This window comes from Hypanus sabinus, chromosome 13, assembly GCF_030144855.1.
Source record: "Hypanus sabinus isolate sHypSab1 chromosome 13, sHypSab1.hap1, whole genome shotgun sequence".
Classification (NCBI taxonomy): Eukaryota; Metazoa; Chordata; class Chondrichthyes; order Myliobatiformes; family Dasyatidae; genus Hypanus; species Hypanus sabinus.
The window spans coordinates 15,419,179-15,441,854 of NC_082718.1; the positions used below are offsets into that span (position 1 = coordinate 15,419,179).

Consider the following 22,676-nt stretch of genomic DNA (forward strand, 5'->3'; position numbering starts at 1 on the left):
GTCTCAAGCTTTTGTATCTTCTGGATGGGAGGGAGGATAAAAGAATAACTGAAGTGGAAGGAATCTGATTAGTTTGGCTGCTTTCCTGAAGCAGCAGTAAGTGTAGACTGAGTCAATGGAGGGGAGACTGGTTTTGTGTGATGGACTAGGCTGTGTTCAGAATTCACTGCAATTTCTTGCAAACTTGGATGGACTATTTGCCATACCAAGCTGTGATGCCTCTGGATAAAATGATTTCTATGGTAAATCTGTGAATTTGGTGAAAGTCATCAGGAACATGCCAAATTTCTTTGGCCTTCTGAAGAAATGGAGGTCTTCATGTAGTTGAAGAGGGAAAAATCGTTAGTGATACTCAGACTTAGGAACTTGAAGTTCTTGAACATATCCACCTCTATATACACAGGGATTTATAGCATCTTGTAAGTTAAAGGTTGAACCTTTGAGGGCATTTTGGGTTCTTTTGAGAGCTTTAACAGACAGTAAGTGTAGAGTAGGGTGAGAGTTCTCTAGCAGTCCTAACATTTCTCAGGACAGGGCTTGCTTTTTCAGTGGGATAGCGCTGGCTTTACAAGGTCTTGCCAAATACTATTGGCTTGAAATTAAACACAAACACAAGGAAATCTGCAGATGCTGGAAATTCAAACAACACACACTAAATGCTGGTGGAACACAGCAGGCCAGGCTGCATCTATAGGAAGAAGTGCAGTCGACGTTTCGGGCCGAGACCCTCTGTCAAGACTAACTGAAAGAAAAGATAGTAAGTAGACCCTAATCTCTTACTATCTTTTCTTTCAGTTAGTCCTGACGAAGGGTGTCATCCTGAAACGTCAACTATACTTCTTCCTATAGGTGCTGCCTGGCCTGCTGCGTACCACCAGCATTTTGTATGTGTGGCTTGGAAATTAAGTTGTCACTGCAGAGAAAGCATGTGTGGGGTCGAGTGAGTGGGCCCAGTTTTCAATGAGTGTTACCTGGTTCTAGCTGCAACTCCAAATATCAGCCACTCTGTGTGTGTGGGGGGGAGATAAAAACTTACCCAGCTTCCCCTTTAATCTGCATTAAAACTCCTTCCTCTCATCTTAAATCTATTTCCTTTCTTTTTGTTATCTCTACCATGGAAAAATGATTGACTATTTACCCTATCTCTTCCAATTTTAACTTCATGTACCTCAATCACTTCAACCTTGAATCACCTTCATGGAAAACTTTGAGTCTTGGTATCATTCGAATTGGGCTACTTCCTTGGCTGATGTTATAGAAGGACAATGAATTAGTGCTGCAGGGAAGATGTTCTATGGTGATCGTCTGGGACCAAGATGATGAAATGTACTATCATTAGCACAGCACTCTCATAAAATCTCTCGAGGTGGATGGCACACTGCCAACAACTTTAAGGCATCAGGGATTGGGAATAATTTCTGGTCATGCCGACAATCCAATAAAAAGCAATACTTTCTGTTGTGCAGATGTTTTCCCTGTTCACTGATTTCTTTTGACTTCATGTTTTACCTAGCCCTCGTGTCACCAAGATCCCAGGCATCAAGAGAATTTTTACCTTGACTTTGTTTCTTATTGTGATTTTTATCATACTATGTTGTTATCATCCTAATTTGAGTCTATTGTATGTAAGCTACCTACTTTGCTTTCCCAAATGTATTTCTCTATTTCAGGTCCTTCTCAGACAGATTCCACCAGTTTAGAGCAAGAAAAGTATCTCCAGGCAGTGATTAATTCCATGCCTCACTATGCCGACACAGGCGGACGCAACACACTCAGCGGCTTCACTTCTGCTCACATGAGCAGTTCAGGTTTGTGAGATCTTCCCTTTTGTAAGAAATGGGGTTGAGAGAGAAAACAAATCTGCCATGATTGAATGGCAGAGCAGACTTGATGAGCTGAATGGCCTAATTCTTCTCTTGCACCTTATGATCTAAGTTATCAGTGGAGTAAAATATTGATAGGCTGCATCTGGAAGGCATTGAACTGAGCGTTATACTAAATCTTCAGGCCAGTAGTTGAGGCTAGTCTAAGCATGGGTGCAGTTCTGGTCATCCTTCATGATGCTTTCTAACGTTGCTCAAGCTTGTGATTGATGTAGTTGTACTTCAGTAGTATGTAAGATAAAGGATTTCTCAACTAGTACTTGAACCACACCTTTAATTTTAAATACCCAAAAATAGTCACCTCACCACTTTAAAAAGGCATATTTCTATCTTAAAATTTGAATATGAAAGTAGCACAAAATGCAAAAGTAAGACTATGGCATTGAAGTTAAATGAACTTCTTAAATTAGGTAACAGTTGGATTATTGGATACCTTCCAGGCAAGATGGTGGAAAATGCTGCTTACTTCTCTCAGTGCTCTTTGGCATGAAGACACTTGGAAAGAAAGATTTATTCTGCTCTGTCAACCTCCAACTCAATCTCTGAATGTTTTTGTACCTTATCCTTCTGTATCCCTACTGATGGCAACTCTAGTCCTCTTAAATTCTCGGGGATCTTTACTCAACCTGTGTCAAGGTTAATCTGGATTCCTTTAGTAGACTTGTTCCCTGTTCTATTCTGGGGAAACTTTTCTTGACCTGTCTCCTGTTATGTTCTGTAGACTCATCTGATAAACAGAGGCAGCCAAAGATTGGTGTGCTGATGAAACAGGTGATGGGTGGAAAGGAAGATGTGCCAAGTTCTTTCAGTCGCGGAGGTGAGAATCACTCTGAATCCCTGGGGCATGCACATAATTAACTTGGTTTTTAATCATTAATAGTCCAATCCTTCAACTGAAGTTTCCCTCCAGCAGAATTAATGAGAGCAAGACGGGCTGGACTGAACTGTCGGCACTGATGTTTTAGTCAGCAGAAGCCCTAAATCTTCTAATGTAGATAAAGCTAGCACAAAAAAAGTCTAACGCTGAGAGACTACTGCAGTATCATTGGGAATGATTAGAGGTGTTGAGGAAACAGACTCGTACAGGGTTTTTAATAATTGAAAACAGTGGAATATAGTCAAATATATAATGTAAAGGGACAACTCTGTGCTCATCATTATATACATTATATTAAAAATATTTTTAAAAATCCATTATATATTTTAAAAAAAAGTCATGCCAAGTGCCTTCTAATTCCACCAACCATCCCCTCCCTCCCCATGTAAAGTTCCAGTGCCAATGTAAATTATTGAACTTGAGATCTTTCACTTTTTTTTGGAGCCAAAGCACAAATGTTGTATCAGCCTATCCTGATTGACCTTGAAAAGGATGTAGTCCTTCTGGTGAAAATATTTCTACAATAATGTAGAACATAGAACAGTGCAGGAGCAGGCCTTTCAGTTAGAATGCGTGCCAAAGTAATTTACCAAGTTTCTCCTTCTGCTTGTACGTGTACTTACCCCTCTATTTGCTGCATATGTATGTGCCTATTTAAGAGTTTCTCAAATGCCTTTCTCTTAAACATAGCAAAAAAAAGTCCTATTTTGTCCAACCTCTCCTTATAGGACATGCTCTCTAATTCAGGTAGCATCGTGATAAACCTCTTCTGCACCCTTTCCAAAGTCTCCACATCCTTGCTATCATGGGTGACCAGATCAGAATGTAGTACTCCGGATGCAGCCTAACCAGAGTTTTACAAATCTGTAGCATAATTAATGTTAGGAGAGGACTTCTGGAATTTCAATCCAGCACTGATAAAGGAGCAATGTAACTTGTATTCAGCTTGGATAGGTCCTTGCTGATGATGCCTGGATCCCTTGACATCCTCAGTCGCAATGGTTACAGTGTTTTTTTTTGTAGACAATACACAAGCAGCCTCTGTACCAGTGGTTTTCATTATTTGCATTACAATTAAACTTTGGGGGTTGTTTTGAGGTAACTCTCCAACTGTTTGTGTATTTGTACGTGCATACATCTCAAAATGTTTGCTGCTGAAGATGGATAAGGCAGCACATTTTAATGATTGATCATTGTGCTAAGTGCCTACATTATTCCTTTCCATAACATGCTGGTAGTATTACTTGCTGAAAGATCACATCTTCACCAGGTAGGCCAGACAACCAGAATTGGAAGATGTGTGCTGTTCCACATTATTGAAATAAAGCAATTGGTGTTTGATTGTAAACCAGACACTATGTTCAGATATCACAATCTGATTATAAGCCACATAGGGTGGTTTAAAAGAAAACTGAATTTTGGTGTTTTTCTTAGTCATAAATAATTAGCCCATTCAGAGTAAAGTGTTGAGTTTAAAAATGTCCAACTTGAACTGTAAGACAACAGAATTCAATTAATTGGAAAAGGGGCTACTATGTATCTTTTACATAGCACACTGAAATCAGCTTGCCCTTTACTAGACTGCAATAAGTAATATCATGCCCTGTTAAAGTTGTCATTACGCATGCAGTAACCTGCAACAGATATTGGTGTCCACTGTATAAGACAGTGTTGGACATCAGTATGTCAGACTATAAAGGATCTTATAGGATCTTACCTTTGACCAAAATGAGTATCATTGCTCTGTACAACACAATTACAAGGGTATTAGGATGCGTCAGTATGCCAGTAGTAAGCTGTAATAAATTTCAATCATCAATCATTGTTCCCTGTAATAACCCCAAGTAACAAGTGGCCATCTGCTCCACAGGAAACAGTATTGCAAGTGTGTGCTCTACACTAAACCAATGGGTATTAGTGTTGTAAAGACTATGATGTATGCAATTGTGCTCCATCCTAGTAGGAAGTGAGAATCATTGCCCTTTATAGGACTAGAATTGGGATTGGTGTACTCTATTCTAGATTGTAATGGACATTGGAATGTCTTGTATTAGATCATAATGAATAACCAATGTGCAGTACCAAATCATTGTTATATATTCATTGAGACATATGTCTGACCACTACAGCTGATTAATGCTGCCTATGGTACTGGTTTTAATGTGTGACTGTCATGTGACAGGTAGTGCTTAATTCTGGAGAAAATTCACCGACTTAATTTTCTGCTGTGCCTTCTCAGTATTAGGAAACAGAGCCAGAGTAATCACTCTGGCGAATCCAAGGGCCACAACGAAGGAGAGAGAAAGCCCTCAAGGTATAGTAATTGAGCACAAGGCAAATAACCGATACTACCCTTGTGTTTGAAAGGGCTAACACTAAGAATAAGCACACGCAAGAAATAACCCTGTTATACAAACTGACATTGCCTCCTGTTCTAACACTTCTAACATTCTGTTGTACTCTCATGACTAAATTAGTTGTGGCTTAAGTTTTTGCTCAGCAGCAGATAATGCTGCAAGGGATGAGTATGTTGAAATTAGCTATATCTTTGTATAATAATTACTGAATAACTATTTCAGTTATTATATAATCCATTATATATTAAAAGTCTTGCATCTGCTTGCAACTTGCTCTGCATGGTGTTGACCATTGTAACATGTTGCTGTTTATATAAACATAACCTCTCAATCCCATACCTTCCACTGCATTGTCATCAATTCCTTGGGGGTGGGGGCAGAGTCAACATTAATTAGAAATTTAAATATGCCAGCCACAAATACTGCAGCTACAAAAGTAGATATCTTAACTCTCCAAAGCCATCTATCTGCCTCCTACAGGATGCAAGTCAGGAATATAATGGAATACTTTGACTTGCCTGGATAAGGGTAGCTCTAAAATTGAAGAAACTCGATCCAGAACAAAAGAGTCGGTGGTACTCTGCCACTATTAATCGGAGACTGCATTGTATACCATTTACAAAGCGCATTGTAGTTACTTGACAAGTTTAGTGCATGTGTTAGGTTAGGTACAGTGGCATGCAAAAGTTTGGGCACCCCTGGTCAAAATTTCTGGTACTGTGAATAGTTAAGTGAGTAGAAGACGAACTGATCTCCAAAAGTCATAAAGTTAAAGATGAAACATTCTTTTCAACATTTTAAGCAAGATTAGTGTATTATTTTTGTTTTGTACAATTTTAGAGTGGGGAAAAAAAGGAAAGGAGCACTATGCAAAAATTTGGGCACCCCGAGAGATTTTAACTCTCAGATAACTTTTTCCAACATCTCAGACCTTAATTAGCTTGTTAGGGCTATGGCTTGTTCACAGTCATTGTTAGGAAAGGCCAGGTGATTCAAATTTCAATGCTTTATAATTACCCTGACTCCTCAAACCTTGTCCCAACAATCAGCAGCCATGGACTCCTCTAAGCAGCTGCCTAGCTCTATGAAAATTAAAATAAATGATGCCCACAAAGCAGGAGAAGGCTATAAGAAAGTAGCAAAGCGTTTTCAGGTAGCCATTTCCTCAGTTTGTAATGTAATTAAGAAATGACAGCTAACAGGAATGGTGAAGGTCAAGTTGAGGTCTGGAAGACCAGGAAAACTTTCCAAGAGAACAGCTAGTAGGATTGCTAGAAAGGCAAATCAAAACCCCCGTTTAACTGCAAAAGACCTTCAGGAAGATTTAGCAGGCTCTGGAGTGGTGGTGCACTGTTCTACTGTGCAGTGACACCTGTACAAATATGACCTTCATGGAAGAGTCATCAGAAGAAAAGCTTTCCTGTGTCCTCACCACAAAATTCAGTGTCAGAAGTTTGCAAAGGAACATCTAAACAAGCCTGATGCATTTTGGAAGCAAGTCCTGTGGACTGATGAAGTTAAAATAGAACTTTTTGGCTGCAATGAGCAAAGGTATGTTTGGAGAAAAAAGGGTGCAGAATTTCATGAAAAGAACACCTCTCCAACTGTTAAGCACGCGGTTGGATCGATCATGCTTTGGGCTTGTTTTGCAGCCAGTGGCTTGGGGAACATTTCACTGGTAGAAGGAAGAATGAATTCAATTAAATACCAGCAAATTCTGGAAGCAAACATCACACCATCTGTAAAAAAAAAAGCTGAAGACACCTCAAAATCCACAATGGACTACCTCAAGAGGCGCAAGCTGGAAGTTTTTACCATGGCCCTCACAGTCCCCCAACCTAAACATCATCGAAAATCTGTGGATAGACCTCAAGAAAGCAGTGTGTGCAAGACGGCCCAAGAATCTCACAGAACTAGAAGCCTTTTGCAAGGAAGAATGGGTGAAAGAAGAATTGAAAGACTTAGCTGGCTACAGAAAGTGTTTACAAGCTGTGATACTTGCCAAAGGGGGTGTTGCTGAGTAATGACCATGCAGGGTGCCCAAACTTTTTCTTCGGGCCCTTTTCCTTTTTTGAAACTGTAAAAGATGGAAATAAAAAAGTAATCTTGCTTAAAATATTGAAGAAATGTGTCATCTTTAACTTTATGCCTTTTGGAAATCAGGTCATCTTTTATTCGCTTAGCTATTCGCAGTAACAGAAATTTTGACCAGGGTGCCCAAACTTTTGCATGCCACTGTGTGTGTTAGAATAAAGTGTTAGGTATAAGGGAAGTATAGTGCAGACAGACAATGAGATGCAAGATCATAACTAGGTAGAAACATATCATCCAGTATTTCCCATCCTTTCATTGGGTCTGAATCTTAGAATTCCCTACTCAAAAGTATTGGACTATAATCACCAGAAAGATTATATAGAGGTTCAATCAAGTGGCTCATCAACACCTTCTTGAGGCAATAGGTGTTGGAGTTACTAGTGACTGTTATTCTGAAATGAGCAATAGAATTGTTTTACTAAGTCTTTTCTATACCCTGTAGAGTGCCTTAATATGAACATCAGGACTGTTTACAGTACTTGATGTAGTACAGCATAAATTCTATTCATGCTGTTTGCCTAGATGTGATATTCCCATTATATTCCTTGCACTTTAATGACCTGATTAAATTGCATTGCTACTTTCAAAATTTGTGTATTTCTTCTCTTCTTGAACTTTTTTTAGATATTCATTTCCCATTATGCCTAAAATATATTTATCAGCTATCATAATTGAAGTTTGTGGTCAACTGTATGTCCATTTGCAAGTTTATTGTGTCTTTTTGAGTCTACTCAGACATTAACTACTTATGGTTTTAGAATCCTTCTTGACTATTCTTGTACTTTCAGTCTCTGAATGTTTTCTGAAAAAATCAAGTAATCCTTCCATTATCAGTCTGATCATTAAACTGCCTGCTCTACAGTTTCTTAAACTTGCTCTCCACTATTTGAAAAGCGAGATAAAAACATTAAGCTTGCACTCTATTCCCCTTTCTTGCAAATTTTGTTTCCATATCTGTAAAAATATCTCTTCCCCCAACTATTTATAATCTGTACTGGTGCAACCACCCAGTGGTTTCATCCTAGCCAAGCTGATTAGTTTATTCATTATCTTTTCCCTTTCCTAAATGTCTTTAAAACTTTTGATTGTTTTAATTGGCATGTCTGCATAATGATCCTTATGATAAATTTGGATGCGTACTTGCCATTTTGCTGTCATTGCCTGCATTTGTCATCTATACCTGTTGATTTTCAATAGGCCTGCAATTTGCTCACTTTGCCACTATGTCAACATGTAAAATGTGGTGTACAATAAACTATAAAAAAAACAAATTACTTTGCAAAGCAAATAAAACTGCAGATACGAGAATCTGAAGCAAAAACAAATGCAAAAAGAACTAAGCCAATTGAGCACTCTCTGTGGAAAAAGAAATCAGTTGACATTTTGGGTTAGCAATCCACCCTTCTTTCTTTTCCCAACTTTCCCTGGTGTCATCAGCCCTTTTCCACCCATTTTGCCTTCAAGCATCCATCTCCTTCCATAACTCTACCCATATCCCCATTTGCTTTCCATAACCCACTCCATCTCATGTAACAGCCTGAAGATAATGACAGAGAATTGGTGACTAATGCTAGTAGTCTTGCTACAACAAAGATCCAGTTTAAAGCAGAGATGGCAATTTAATATTAACTGCTGATTTTACTTTCTATTCCAGGGAAGTGGGGCAGTATTCGGGGCAGTGGTCGATTGAGTGCTTACTCCCTGAGTTCAGATGTGGGGTTCCGATTAGCAGGCAAAGAGACACTGTCCCCGCAAGCAAATGGAGGTCCATCAGATTCGCACTACTTCAGGCAGCAGCGAGCAGGCCTTTACATCATCGGAGAGAAGTCTCAGCTAAAAGTGAGAATGTTACTTTTAAACGCTTGAGACCAAACTTGAAGTACATAAGAACATAACGTAAGAACACAGGAAATAGGAGCAGGAGTAGGCCATTCTGGCCCGTCAAGCCTGCTCCGCCATTCAATAAAATCATGGCTGATTTGGCCATGGACACACCTCCACCTACCTGCCTTTTCCCCATAACCCTTAATTCCCCTACTGTGCAAAAGTCTATCCAACCTTGTCTTAAATATATTTAGCCTCCACTGCTTCATTGGGCAGAGAATTCTGCAGATTCACCATTCTTTGGGAAAAGCCGTTCCTCCTTGTCTCCATCCTACATTTATTGCCCTGAATCTTGAGGCTATGTCTCTTAGTTCTAGTCCCAATTACCAGTGGAAACAACTTTCCAGCCCCTCTCTTATCTATCCCTTTCATAATTTTATATGTTTCTATAGGATCTCCTTTCATTTTTCTGAATTCCAACGAGTACAGTCTCAGGCGACTCGATCTTTCCTCATAGTCTAACCCCCTCATCTCTGGAATCAACCTGGTGAACCTCCTCTACACCCCTCCAAAGCAGTATATCCTTCCTCAAGTAAGGAGACCAGAACTGCCTGTAATACTCCAGATGCACCCTCATCAGTACTTTATACAGTTGCAGCATAACCTCCCTGTTCTTAAATTCAATCCCTTTAGCAATGAAGGCCAACATTCCATGTGCCTTCTTGACAGTCTGCTGCACCTGCAAACCAACCTTTTATGATTCATGCACAAGCATGCCCAGGTCCCTCTGCACAGCAGCATGCTGCAATCTTTTACCATTTAAATAATAATCTTATCTTCCAGAGTGGATGACCTTGCATTTACCAACCTTGTACTCCATCTGCCAGACCCTTGCACGCACACTTAACCTTTCTATATCTCTCTGCAGGCTTTTTGTATCCTCTGCTTAATTTGCTTTTCCACTTAATTTAGTGTCATCAGCAAACTTTGATACACTACATTCAGTCCCCTCTTCCAGGTTGTTAATGTACATCATGAACAGTCGCGGGACTAGCACTGACCCCTGCAGCATACTGCTCACCACTGATTGCCAACCAGAAAAACACCTGTGTATCCCAACTCTCTGCTTTCTATTAGTTGACCAATCCTCTATCCATGCTAATACATCTCCCCCAATTCTCTATGTATCCTTATCTTATGGACAAGTCTTTTACGTGGCACCTTATCAAACACCTTCTGGAAATCCTAATAAATAACATCCATATGTTCCCCACTGCATTTGTTTCATTCATAACGAAGAGGGGAAAAAAGGCAACACAACATCTTCACATCTTTGCTCTGGTCTCTGTCATCTTCGCACTCATTGGTGTTGACTCAGAATTGGGAATTTTCTGTAGCATGGAATGTGATGTAGAATTGCCTAATGTTTGTTTGAAATGGAGACCCAAAAGGAAATCTGATATTTCTCTCTCATAGGTGGGTATCTGGCAGCAATTGGATTTGGTAGATAAATTGATCATAGCTTGCAATCAGTGTGTAGACTGAAAATCAGATAACTGCAAACAAAGATAACCCAAAGTGGATCCCTTGAATCCAATGGTTGATATACCATTCCGAGGGAAAATTTTCCTAATACATCCTATATACACATACATATACACACACCGTTCACTATTGTATACTGAGTTTGCAGTAGGCAGGAAACTCAATTATTTCATTCTTTCTCTAGGGGGCAAAACAAGACCCTCTGCAGCAATGGGAAGTTGTTCCCATTGAAATATTTGATGTCCGACAAGTGAAAAACAGCTTTAAGAAGCTGATGAAGGCATGTGTGCCAAGTTCAGCATCCACTGATCCTAACCTGTCCTTCTACCGTTCGCTGGAGGAATCAGACTGGCTCTCTCAGGTATTTCAGCTATATTTCTTGTTCCTTCGTGTGCATTCCCATCAATTTCCCCTACAAATCTGACAACTCCTCTTCTGTCTTCTCCAGCTCTTGCCGCATTTTCTGTCATTCAGCTCTGATCCCTTTCTGCCTTCCCCAGCTCTAGTTCCTCTTCTCAGACCTCTCTACTTTCCCCCTGCTCTGACCCCTAGTTTTGTTTTCCTTTAATAGCTGCACAAGTTGCTCCAGGTCTCCGTGCTGGTTGTTGAATTATTGGACAACGGATCCTCAGTGCTCATCAGTCTGGAGGATGGCTGGGATGTAACCACTCAGGTATCTGCTGTTAATTAGCAAGCTGAAGTTTGTTTACACAGTCTTGAAACCATCAGTTCACTTTTGAATCCAACATGGTTTGTGATTTTTATACATTCGTAAGAGAAAAGAATACATCTTCATGGTGATTATTAAAAAGTTTTCATCATGACTTGGAGCTGCTCACTACATTTAGGGTTCAGGGTCCACATTTATGAGCTGCGCTTTTGTGATCATTTTCCTGCAAACGCATTAAAAAGATTGTGATAGCATGTCTGATAGGAGCCTGGCTTCTCTCAGTTTGTAGGCACATCAGTGCCTACATACACTCTCCATGTGTGTCCATACTTCCCTCCTGTGAAGACTTCCTAGCAGGAGAAAACAGAATGATTGAAGCTCAGCATCTTGCCTGATGATTCAAGTGACACCAGCTGAGTCAAGGTTGACTCTGTATCTTTATCTGACCTGAAAAATCTTTTACCCATTGGGCTCTAAAGTTTCCTCAAAGAAAACATTTCACAAACTGTTAATTGTGAGGTAATGTTTGTATTAATCATGATCTTTATTTTTTTGCTGCCAGTTAGTTGACCAAAGATGGTGCAGCAATCCCTTTTAAACTCAGTGTGGTTATATTTTTAAAGTCCACCCTTAGTTGCACCACAGCTGATTTGTTGATGTGGAGCAGATTTTGCAAGACAAAGAAAATATATTTAGCAGCTGAAGAGGGGTGGAGGGTTCAATCTGTAGGAGCTACAGTATGTGAGGATAGGTACAGGCTAATTCTGCAGTTACTGTGATCAGTGCAGAGTGTTGGTGAAAACATTGGCGAAGCATGTTGTTTATATGACAGAACATTTCCCATTTAGATGCAGCCTTTCATGGGTTCAGTGGAATAGCAAGTGAAATGGTGCTGTTGCCTAGCCTATAGTTATCCCTCAACCAATTAAAAAAAAAATTCAAGAACTGAGTTATTAGCATTGCTGTTTCTGGAAATTTGCTGTGTATAAATTGGTTTCCAATTCTCATTGCACAGTCACCAGAATTCTAAATATACTTCATCTATAATTTTTGGCAATAAATTTTTCAACACTAAATAGGAGATTGACTTGCATTTGTATAATACCAATAAAGCACTATTAAAATACTAAAATCCTGGAATTCATTTCTAGTAGAATAGAATTCAGAATGAGAGAAATTGCATTATTGTTAGTTTAGAACCAGAGTAAAAATGCACTAGGAGTTTTATGAATTAGGATCTTCATAATATAAAAATAATTACTGAAGATGCAAAAATATTGTGCAAGGGTGATACCAAAGCTGAAATAATTAACTGGAAATACTGTTCAGATGTCAGGGCTGTTATACAGTAAAGGAAAGCCAGGAGGAGGTGACCAAGTGTAGGTCGTCTATATTATAGAAGTTGTAGACCTGCTGTCAGTTAAGGAATTCAGAGCTAAAAGTCATAAATATAAGGTACTTTTGAATGTACTATTGGGAATTCAGGAGAAACTTTCATTGTGTGATTAGAATGTGAAATTCACTACCACAGGGAATAATTGTTTTAATTGATATAACTGAACTCTACTCTTGATGAGTACAAAGCACAGCTAATTTATATTGACAGTTAAGTGAAGAGAATTAGGAGAACATGTTAATAGCACACAGAGATGGTGAGATTAAAGAGTTTTACATTACAACTCAACTATTTTTTTCTAACAGCTATTGCACAGTAAAATATGGGGAGTTGATATTCTGACTTATCCTTGAATTGCTTTCAGGTAGTGTCCTTAGTGCAGTTGTTGTCTGACCAACATTACAGAACATTGGAGGGCTTCCGACTTCTGGTTGAGAAGGAGTGGCTGTCATTTGGGCATCGTTTCAGTCACCGTGGTGCTCAAACAATGGCTAGTCAGAGCAGTGGCTTCACACCAGTCTTTCTGCAATTTCTTGACTGTGTACATCAGGTAGGTAAAGTGGCCACTGGTTCTTTGGCCTTTTTCACTGTAGCAAATACGGAGTTACTCAGAATTCTATTTTCCTTCCAATATATTTCTGCTCCATGTATTTAAAGACTCAGAGCTATTGTCTTCTTTTTCTCATCTATCTCAGTGGTTCCATCACTGATTGGAGTTCAAGGAGAAGTACACAATGTAGGAAGATTGATATTAATACCTTGATAAGATTACTTTGTAATATACTTAATGAATCATGAATTCCTTATTATTTACTTTGTTGGAAGCATTAACCAGTTTAGATAGTATTTTATTTACATATGCTTGTCATTCATGTTGTGTGCAGTGTTAAATGAATGAATTAAAGTTCAAAGTAAAACTTATTATCAGAGTACTTACATGTCACCAATACAACCCTGAAATTCTTTTATTGCTGGCATAATTAGCACATCTATAGAACAGTAACTGTAAATATCAGGAACTATTAACTGTAAACAAACTGCAAATGCAAATATAAATAAATAGCAATAAATAATGAGCATGAAATAACAAGATATAAGAGTCCTTAAATGAGTATAGTTATCATCTGTTGTTCAAAGAACCTGGATGGTTGAGGGGTAGTAACTGTTCTTGAACCTGGTGGGGTGCGTCTTGAGGCCCCTGTATTTTCTCATTTTCAATCTTTTTTATTGATTTAAAAGAATAAGGATAAATACAAGTCAGAGGAGAAATTATCTCAAATACATAGGTCAATAATAGTAGAAAGAAAGGAATATACACTGTCCAAATCATATATAGTATTAGGTTAATATAAAGAAAAGAACCACATCTCCTCTTAACAATTCATAGGAAAAAAAAGACTCAAAAATTTCTGTTATTGAGAGAGAAAAAACCACTAAACTAACCTAAAACCAAAAAAAAGTGGGGGGACTGGGCAGTCCATTTTGAGGATACAATTTTAATAAAAGGAAAAAATCCTTCTTGTCAAATCTAAAACTTCACGGAGAAGAAAAAAAATTAACTGAAAAAGTAAAAAAGAATTAGATCATGTGAAAATATTGAATAAAAGGTTGCCAAGTTTGCTCAAATTTAAAAGATGTATCAAACGTCCGACTCCCTAATTTTCTCCAAACTTAAACATGACATAATGGAGGAGAGCCAGAAAAAAACAGTAGGTGGATTGGGATCCTTCCAATACAATAGAATAGCTCTCCTAGCCAATAAAGTTGAGAAAGCTATCATGCGTTGAGCGGAAATATGTATAATCCCAAAGATTGCCCTAAATGAATTGGGTTGTGGGTCCAAACCTATGTCTTTTGATAACGTTCTAAAAACATCTCTCCAAAAATTATTTAACTTTATGCAGGACCAAAACATATGAGTTAAGGTAGCCACCTCAGTGTTGCATCTGTCACAGGTGGGATTTATATTAGAAAAAATATGCACTAGTTTATCTTTTGATATATGCGACCTGTGCACTACCTTGAAATGAATCAAGGAGTGATGGGCGCAGATAGATGAATTGTTAACCAAATGACAAATTTTATTCCATTGATCATCTGAAAGTGACTTGAAGTTCCAGTTCCCAAGGTTCCTGTATCTTCTACCTGATGGCAGCAACGAGAAGAGTATGGTCTAGGTGGTGAAGATCTTTGATGGTGGATGCTGTTTTCTACAGCAATATTTCACATAGATATGCTCAATGGTTGGGAGGGATTTACCCATGATGTACTGAACCAAATCCACTTCCTTTTGTAGGACTTTCCATTCAAAGGCATTGGTGTTCCCATTGCCAGGCCATTATACAACCAGAATGCTTTCCACAACACATCTATAGAAATTTGCCAAGATTTTTGATGACAGCTGAACCTCTGCAGACTCTTGAGGAAGTAGAGGCACTGTCATGCTTTCTTCACAATATTTATATTATGGGTCCAGGACAGTTTTACTTGCTGCATCTTTGTTTTGAGCCTTAATCTTCTCCCTCAGTAGAACATTAATTAGGTCACCAATGGTATTATTTTAAAACTTATTCCTATACCTTGGTTAATATTTATCACATTAATAGTGTCACAAGATTATCTTGTCATTATTGTCTTGTTGGGCTTTGTTCCATTCAGTTGGCTGCCACACTATCTCCATGTTCTAGACTTAGGGACAATCATCATGTAAACTATTAGAGAAATATAAAATTCTTTTCCTTTCTGTAAAATTGTCAAATAAATTAAAGCAGCACAATAGTATAGCAGCTGGTGAATGTTATTTCAGCGCCAGCACCCCAGATTCAATTTTCTGCCACTGGAGGAGTTTATAAGTTCTCCCTGTACTCGCATAGGATTCCTCTGGGTGCATGAGTTTCATCGCACATTCCAAAGATGTATGGGCTAGTAGGTTAATTGATCGCATGGGTGTAATTGGGTGGCATGGGCTTATTAGGCCAATAGGGCCTGTAACTGTGATGTATTTCTAAATAAAAATAAAATTACACAACAGTATAGTCTCTAAAAATAATAATTAACAGCATTTTTATTAGTCACAAGTGATACTTCAGTAATTGGGATTAAATGATAGAAAGAATAATGGTTTCTGAGTAACTCGGCCATTCAGATTATTAATTTACTGACTGGATCTAATCAATGTAAATTGATGAATTAAATAACATTTCAACCTCTAGTGTAGTCAGTGATCACACCAGAAAGCCAATCTAATTGAACTGAGTTCTCTGCACTCCATCACTGCACTTTCTAGATCTTATATGCCCTCTTATTTTATATCCAGTGTGATTATTTCATCCATTTAATCTCACTACAATCCACCCCTTCCTGTAAGGCCATCACGATGTGTGGCTGTGCTGACAATCAGTAACTAATAGTGTTCCAGTTCCTGTCACAATTTATTCTTTCTCACCAGTGGATATTTGCTCAGCTCCTATGGGCAGTTCCCCTCAATGACTCTTTTCTGTTTTCAGATTCATTTGCAGTTTCCGATGGAGTTCGAGTTCAGTCTATACTACTTGAAATTTTTGGCATATCATTATGTGTCCAACCGCTTCCGAACTTTCTTGCTGGATTCTGATCATGAAAGGATTGAATATGGTAAAACTGCAACCAGCTTCTAGTTGTCGTCTTAAGAGTGTGGGAGCAGGTGGTGCATGCAGAGAATGATGTCTGTTTGGGCTAACATGGGGGTGTAGGATGGGTAAGCAAGCTGCTCTAATTCACACTTTGCATTTGTTAGAGCATCAAGCATCCAGAAGAATTGGCAACAGTATCAGCCTGCAATTTTGTGAAAAGGTCCCCAAAGCCCAAAGATTTTGGCAGCCTGATTGAGAGTTCTGATTGCTTATTACTCTGATGTTTTCCATTTCAACTTGCTCTCTAGATTTCAATGCAGTGCTGGTCTCTGAGTAGAATGTTAGCGGTCAGATGCTTCGTACTGTTACATATTCAGGCAACAATAAATATATGAGTTCGGCAAGGGTTTATATAACAAACAACACATTTATTAAACACTGAAAACAAACCCCCCAAAAGTAAACAAACACTAATGTAACCGGAAACAGCTGCTGTGCGGCAGCTTAAACAGTTCTTAAAGCGATGTTGCAAAAACAGTTCTTTTAAGTAGGATTGCCACAAGTTCAAAATGCTCACGGTTCATTTAAGGGAGAGACTTTTTAAGACGATTTAAATTCTCTTTCACGTCATTTTGCTTCGATCCCCGGCGTCGAACTTTTCCCACGAAGAATTTACAAAACAGAATGAAACGACTTAAAGGCACTGAGCTTTCCATCCACACTATCCTCAATCCTTTCTGGTATTCCCAGGGATTAACACGAGAATAGTCAACAAAATCCTCCCAAATAAGGATCAAACAAAGGTCGAACCCGTTTCACCGTCGTAAAGCAATTCTCCTCGATCTTTAACTCCCGAACTCAGATCTTCACTCTCCACTGATTCTCAAACTAGCAGTATTGCAAAGAACCTGCTGGCAATGACCTTTTAAACTTTAGGCATTAGATAAAACTTCATCTTTCAACTAAACTGCGTCATCACATTAAATCACGCAGTGGCATGAAGTCAACTTGGCAAATCCAGCCACGAACTGCCCCTCCTCACAGGATGGGGTCTTCCTTTTATAACCTGTAAGAAAAAACATGTCACATGATCTCTACTGGCGGGAAAATGACGTCACTCCACCATCACAAGACCATTACCTCAAGTCTAGTATAGCTTCAACCCCAGTCAAGTGACAAGGGTACTACTGTCATGTGTCACGAGTACGTAACACCTTCCTCCAAAAAAAACATTTTTGGTCTGATAAGAACAAAAATTTTTAACAATTGCTTACAGAAAAAACAAATGTATGCATTTTATAACATACACAATATACAATACCATCATATAACAGCTTATAACTCACAATACAGTAGGAGTGTTACAATTGAAAAAAAAAACCACTCCACAAAAAAAATTGCATTGTACATTCAACGTCAAGATAGACAATCAGCAACACATTATCTTTACCTTTAATATGAGTTATCACAATATTGTACTCTTGTAACATCAAACTCCAATTTAATAATCTTCTGTTTTTGTTTTTCATCTTACTCAGAAAAACTAACGGATTATGATCAGTGTAAACAATAAGTGGTTTTTGAGTTGTACCAACATATACCTCAAAATATTCCAAAGCTAAAACGAGATAACAATTCTTTCTCTATTGTCGAATAGTTTCTTTGATGCTTATTACATTTCTTAGAAAAGTAAGCTTCTGGATGATCAACCTCATCACCTTCATTCCTTTGCATTAATACTGCTCCTGCAGCCTCATCACTAGCATCCACAGCCAATGAAAAAGGTTATTCAAAGTCAGGTGCCTTAAGCACAGGTTGTTGACATTTCATTGTTTTCAATTTTTCAAATGCTTCTTGACAAGGCACTGTCCACAGAAACTTCACATTCTTCTGCAGAAGGTTAGTTAATGGAAGGGCAACATTAGCAAAATTCTTACAAAATTTTCCATAATATCCTACCATTCCTAAAAATCTTCTGAGAGTTTTCTTCCCCGTTGGAGTGGGAATCTCTAAAATTGCCTCAACTTTTGCCTGAACAGGAGCTACCTTACCTTGACCCACAACATAACCAAGGTAAGTTACAGTGGCATGTCCAAATTCACTCTTAGCTAAATTAATAGTTAAGTTAGCTTTTGAAAGCCTTTCAAACAATTTCTCCACCGCAATAATGTGTGCTTCCCAAGTATCATTTCCTGTCACTAAATCATCAATATAAGCATCAGTATCTTTCAGTCCCTGAATCACAGAGTTAATCATCCTCTGGAAAGTACCTGGGGCATTCTTCATCCCAAATGGAAGAACATTATACTCATATAACCCAGATGGAGTTACAAATGCAGAAATCTCTCTACCTCTGTCCGTTAATGGAACACACCAATACCCTATCAATAAATCAGTCTTTGTAAGGAACTTTGCTTTTCCATCTTTATCTATACAATCATCTACTCTAGGAATTGGATATGCATCTGTTTTCGTTACAGCATTCACCTTCCTATAGTCCGTACAAAACCTAATACTACCATCTGGTTTTGGCACCATAACACATGGCGAACTCCAATTCGAGTTAGAATGTCTAATAATATTATTCTCTAACATATTTTCAATTTCTTTCTCAGCAAGTTCACATTTTTCTATGTTCATCCTATATGGATGTTGTTTAATAGGTTTGGCATCTCCAACATCTACATCACGTGAAACTATAGTAGTCCTTCTTGGAACATCTGGAAACAACTCCTTATAATTAAAAATTAACTCCTTCATCTGTTGTTTCTGCTCTAGCTGTAAATGTGCTAATTTCTCATCAATATTTTCCAGAATGGTTGAATTTGGTAACCTAACAGAAACAATGTTGGATTTAGAATGAAAGGCAGATGAATCATCTACCATGTTCCTAGTTAAATCAAACTCATTCTCACTAACCACAACAGTCACAGTATCAGATTGTTTCTCAAAATATGGTTTTATCATATTTATATGGCAAAGTTGTGTTGACCTTCTACAATCTGGAGTTTTTATCAGGTAATCCACATCATTGATTTTAGACACAATTTCATAAGGACCATGAAATCTAGCTTGTAAAGGATTTGTCTGCACTGGGAAAAGAACCAACACCTTATCTCCAGGCTCAAACATCCTCATCCTAGCTTCTTTATCATACCAAGTCTTCATTTTCTCCTGAGCCAATTTTAAAGTTTCCTTGGCTAAGCTACAAGCTTTATGTAACCTGTCCTTAAATTTCAACACATAGTCCAACAAATTAGTGTGCACTTCCTTACTAATCCACTGTTCTTTCAATAAAGCTAAAGGTCCTCTAACTCGATGCCCAAACACAAGTTCAAATGGACTAAAACCTAAAGATTCCTGTACCGATTCCCTTACTGCAAATAAAACTAGGTTTATACCCTCATCCCAGTCACTTTCATTTTCTACACAATATGTCCTAATCATATTGTTGAGGGTAGAATGAAACCTCTCCAAGGCACCTTGCGACTCTGGATGGTATGCAGACGAAGTAATTTGCTTAGCTCCCAATTTATAAACTATCTGTTGAAACAATCCAGACATAAAATTACTGCCTTGATCAGTTTGTATCTCCTTAGGTAATCCAAAATAAGTAAAGAATTTTATAAGAGCCTTTGTCACAGTTTTAGCTTTTATATTCCTAAGTGGTACTGCCTCTGGAAACCTAGACGAAGTACACATTATAGTCAACAAATACTGATAACCAGTTTTTGTCTTTGGTAATGGACCAATCTACAATAACTTTAGAAAACGGTTCACCAAATGCTGGAATAGGTAGTAATGGAGCTACTGGTGTAATCTGATTTGGTTTACCCACAATTTGACAAGTATGGCACGTTTTACAAAACATTGCCACATCTTTTCTTAGACCAGGCCAGTAAAAATGTTTTAAAATCTTGTCCACAGTTTTCCTTACCCCTTGATGTCCACCTAAAGGCACACTATGAGCTAAAGTCAAAATCTCATTCCGATAAACTTTCGGGACAACTGCCTGATAAATAACATTCCAATTGCAGGAATTGTAGGTGATCTCCACTTCCTCATCAAAACTCCTTTTTCCAAGTAATATCCTACTGGCACCTTCTCAATTTCACTACCTAGTAAAGCTTGTTCTCTTAATTTTATAATCTCAGGGTCTCTATTCTGCTCTGCTATCATCTCCTTTTGAGACAGAGATAAATCTTCATAGTCAGACTTACTCCAAGAATCTTGTTCAAACAACGAAGATAAGAAAGTCTCTGACACATCCTCAAAACCCAAATCCTGAGTTGAACAGTCCTGAGTAACAACCTCATTCTGCGCATCAATCTTTTTAGCCAAAGCTCTAGTCACAACACAGGAAGAATCTGTGTTAGAATTCAACTCTGGTTCCTCTGACTCCATTGTCAAATGCACTTCAGGAAAAACTTGTCCACCTGCCAAGTCATTACCTAATAATAAAGAAATACCCTTCACAGGTAAACTGTGCTGTAATCCTACCTTACCAAATCCTGTAACTAACCCTGACTTTAAATTTACTTCATGTAAATGTACAGGCATAAAATCACTCCCAACACCTCTTACGTACTTTACCTCACCAGTATCAGACTCTTCATTAAACTTCAATACACTGTCTAACATCAGTGATTGAGAAGCTCCAGTATCCCTAAGGATTTTTATTGGCACCAGAGTAGATCCTTCATTCAAGGATACAAACCCTTCAGTTATAAAATGATCATATCCCTTTTTAACTTGGTCAGCCTCTAACAAACCCTCATTTGTGTTTATCAAACCCTGTAACTTTACAGGTGCTTCAGTATGTTGCACACAAGCATCTGGAACTGCTTCCTTCTCTTTCTTTTTCAATCTGAAACAGTTAGCTATTACATGGCCAGGCTTCTTACAATAGTTACAAAATAAGACCAAACTGTCTTTCCTTCACAGGCTTTCCTTCCTCCTTACCTTTCTCATTAACATCTGATTTACCTTGAGTCTCCATGTTATTTTTCCTCTTAAAAATTCTGCCCTGAGGAAATTTATTCTTATGGATTAAAGCATACTCATCAGCGAATCTAGCACAATCCTGCAATTTATCAGTACCCCTCTCATTTAAGTAGGTCTTTACTTCAACAGGAATGCTTCTTTTAAATTCCTCCATTAAAATTAGCTCTCTCAATGTACCATAGTCCCTATTTACATTTTTAGAAGAAACCCATCTCTCAAAACACACAACTTTATCATAGGCAAATTCCACATAAGTTTTATCCACAGACTTTTTCAAACTTCTGAATCTTTCCCTATAAGCTTCTGGGACTAATTCGTATGTGTTTAGAATATGCATTTTCACAATATTATAATCAAGTGCTTGCGCAGCAGTTAAAGCTGTATAAACTTGTTGTGCTTTGCCTTTAATTACACTCTGTAACAACACTGTCCATTTATCTTTCGGCCACTCTAACATCCGAGCAATAGTTTCAAAATGTTGAAAATATCTTTCCACTTCTGTTTCACTAAATGGAGGGACCAATTTAATTTCCTGACTAGTAACAAACGGCTTTTTAGAACCAGAAGACTGTTTCCCAGACCTTAATTCCTCCATTGCATATGCAAATTCCCTCTTCATTTGTTCAGCCTCCAATTTATAACGCTCCATTTTCATTTGTTCGATTTGCAACTGCATCTCCAGATTACTTATTGGAAACGACTCTAAAACCGAATCATCAAAAACACCCGAATCCACATAGTGCGACGTGATTTTTCTCTGTATTACAGCCTTTGATGTAGTCGTCAAAATAGCTTTAAGTTGCAGTCTACAAGCTATCTCAGACACCTCAGTTTTTTTCGCCTTCGCCAACAACGCCTCATCTGGCGAAACCAGAAACTCATCAATATTCATTGTTGCCGAAAAACACTCACAAGCCAATTAAACAAAAGAATCGAGCATTCCCCGTTTCCAAAACACCGATTCAAAAGTTAGCAAGCATTTAAACTCAAACGATCCAATCCGGACGCAGCCCCCATATTTATGTTACATATTCAGGCAACAATAAATATATGAGTTCGGCAAGGGTTTGTATAACAAACAACATGTTTATTAAACACTGAAAACAAACCCCCCCAAAAGTAAACAAACACTAACGTAACCGGAAATCAGCTGCTGTGCAGTAGCTTAAACAGCTCTTAAAGCAATGTTGCAAAAACAGTTCTTTAAAGCGATGTTGCAAAAACAGTTCTTTTAAGTAGGATTGCCACAAGTTCAAAATGCTCACGGTTCATTTAAGGGAGAGACTTTTTAAGACAATTTAAATTCTCTTTCACGTCGTTTTGCTTCAATCCCCGGCGTCGAACTTTTCCCACGAAGAATTTACGAAACGGCTTAAAGGCACTGACCTTTCCTTCCACACTATCCTCAATCCTTT

General features: G+C 38.2%; 1 protein-coding gene across 5 annotated transcripts in view; it reads left to right on the plus strand.

Moving 5' to 3' along the window:
* The window catches only part of sbf1 (SET binding factor 1), a 189,171-nt gene that overhangs the window by 145,658 nt on the left and 20,837 nt on the right, over window positions 1-22,676 (plus strand). For 2 of the 5 annotated variants that reach the window (XM_059987144.1, XM_059987149.1), the window contains 8 exons: window positions 1,671-1,808; window positions 2,605-2,700; window positions 5,000-5,074; window positions 8,866-9,050; window positions 10,765-10,941; window positions 11,152-11,253; window positions 13,011-13,196; window positions 16,153-16,279. In XM_059987144.1, coding sequence (XP_059843127.1) covers window positions 1,671-1,808; window positions 2,605-2,700; window positions 5,000-5,074; window positions 8,866-9,050; window positions 10,765-10,941; window positions 11,152-11,253; window positions 13,011-13,196; window positions 16,153-16,279 — 1,086 coding nt within the window. The remainder of the gene's footprint in view (window positions 1-1,670; window positions 1,809-2,604; window positions 2,701-4,999; window positions 5,075-8,865; window positions 9,051-10,764; window positions 10,942-11,151; window positions 11,254-13,010; window positions 13,197-16,152; window positions 16,280-22,676) is intronic. The other 3 variants (XM_059987145.1, XM_059987147.1, XM_059987148.1) reach the window with 3 other exon arrangements.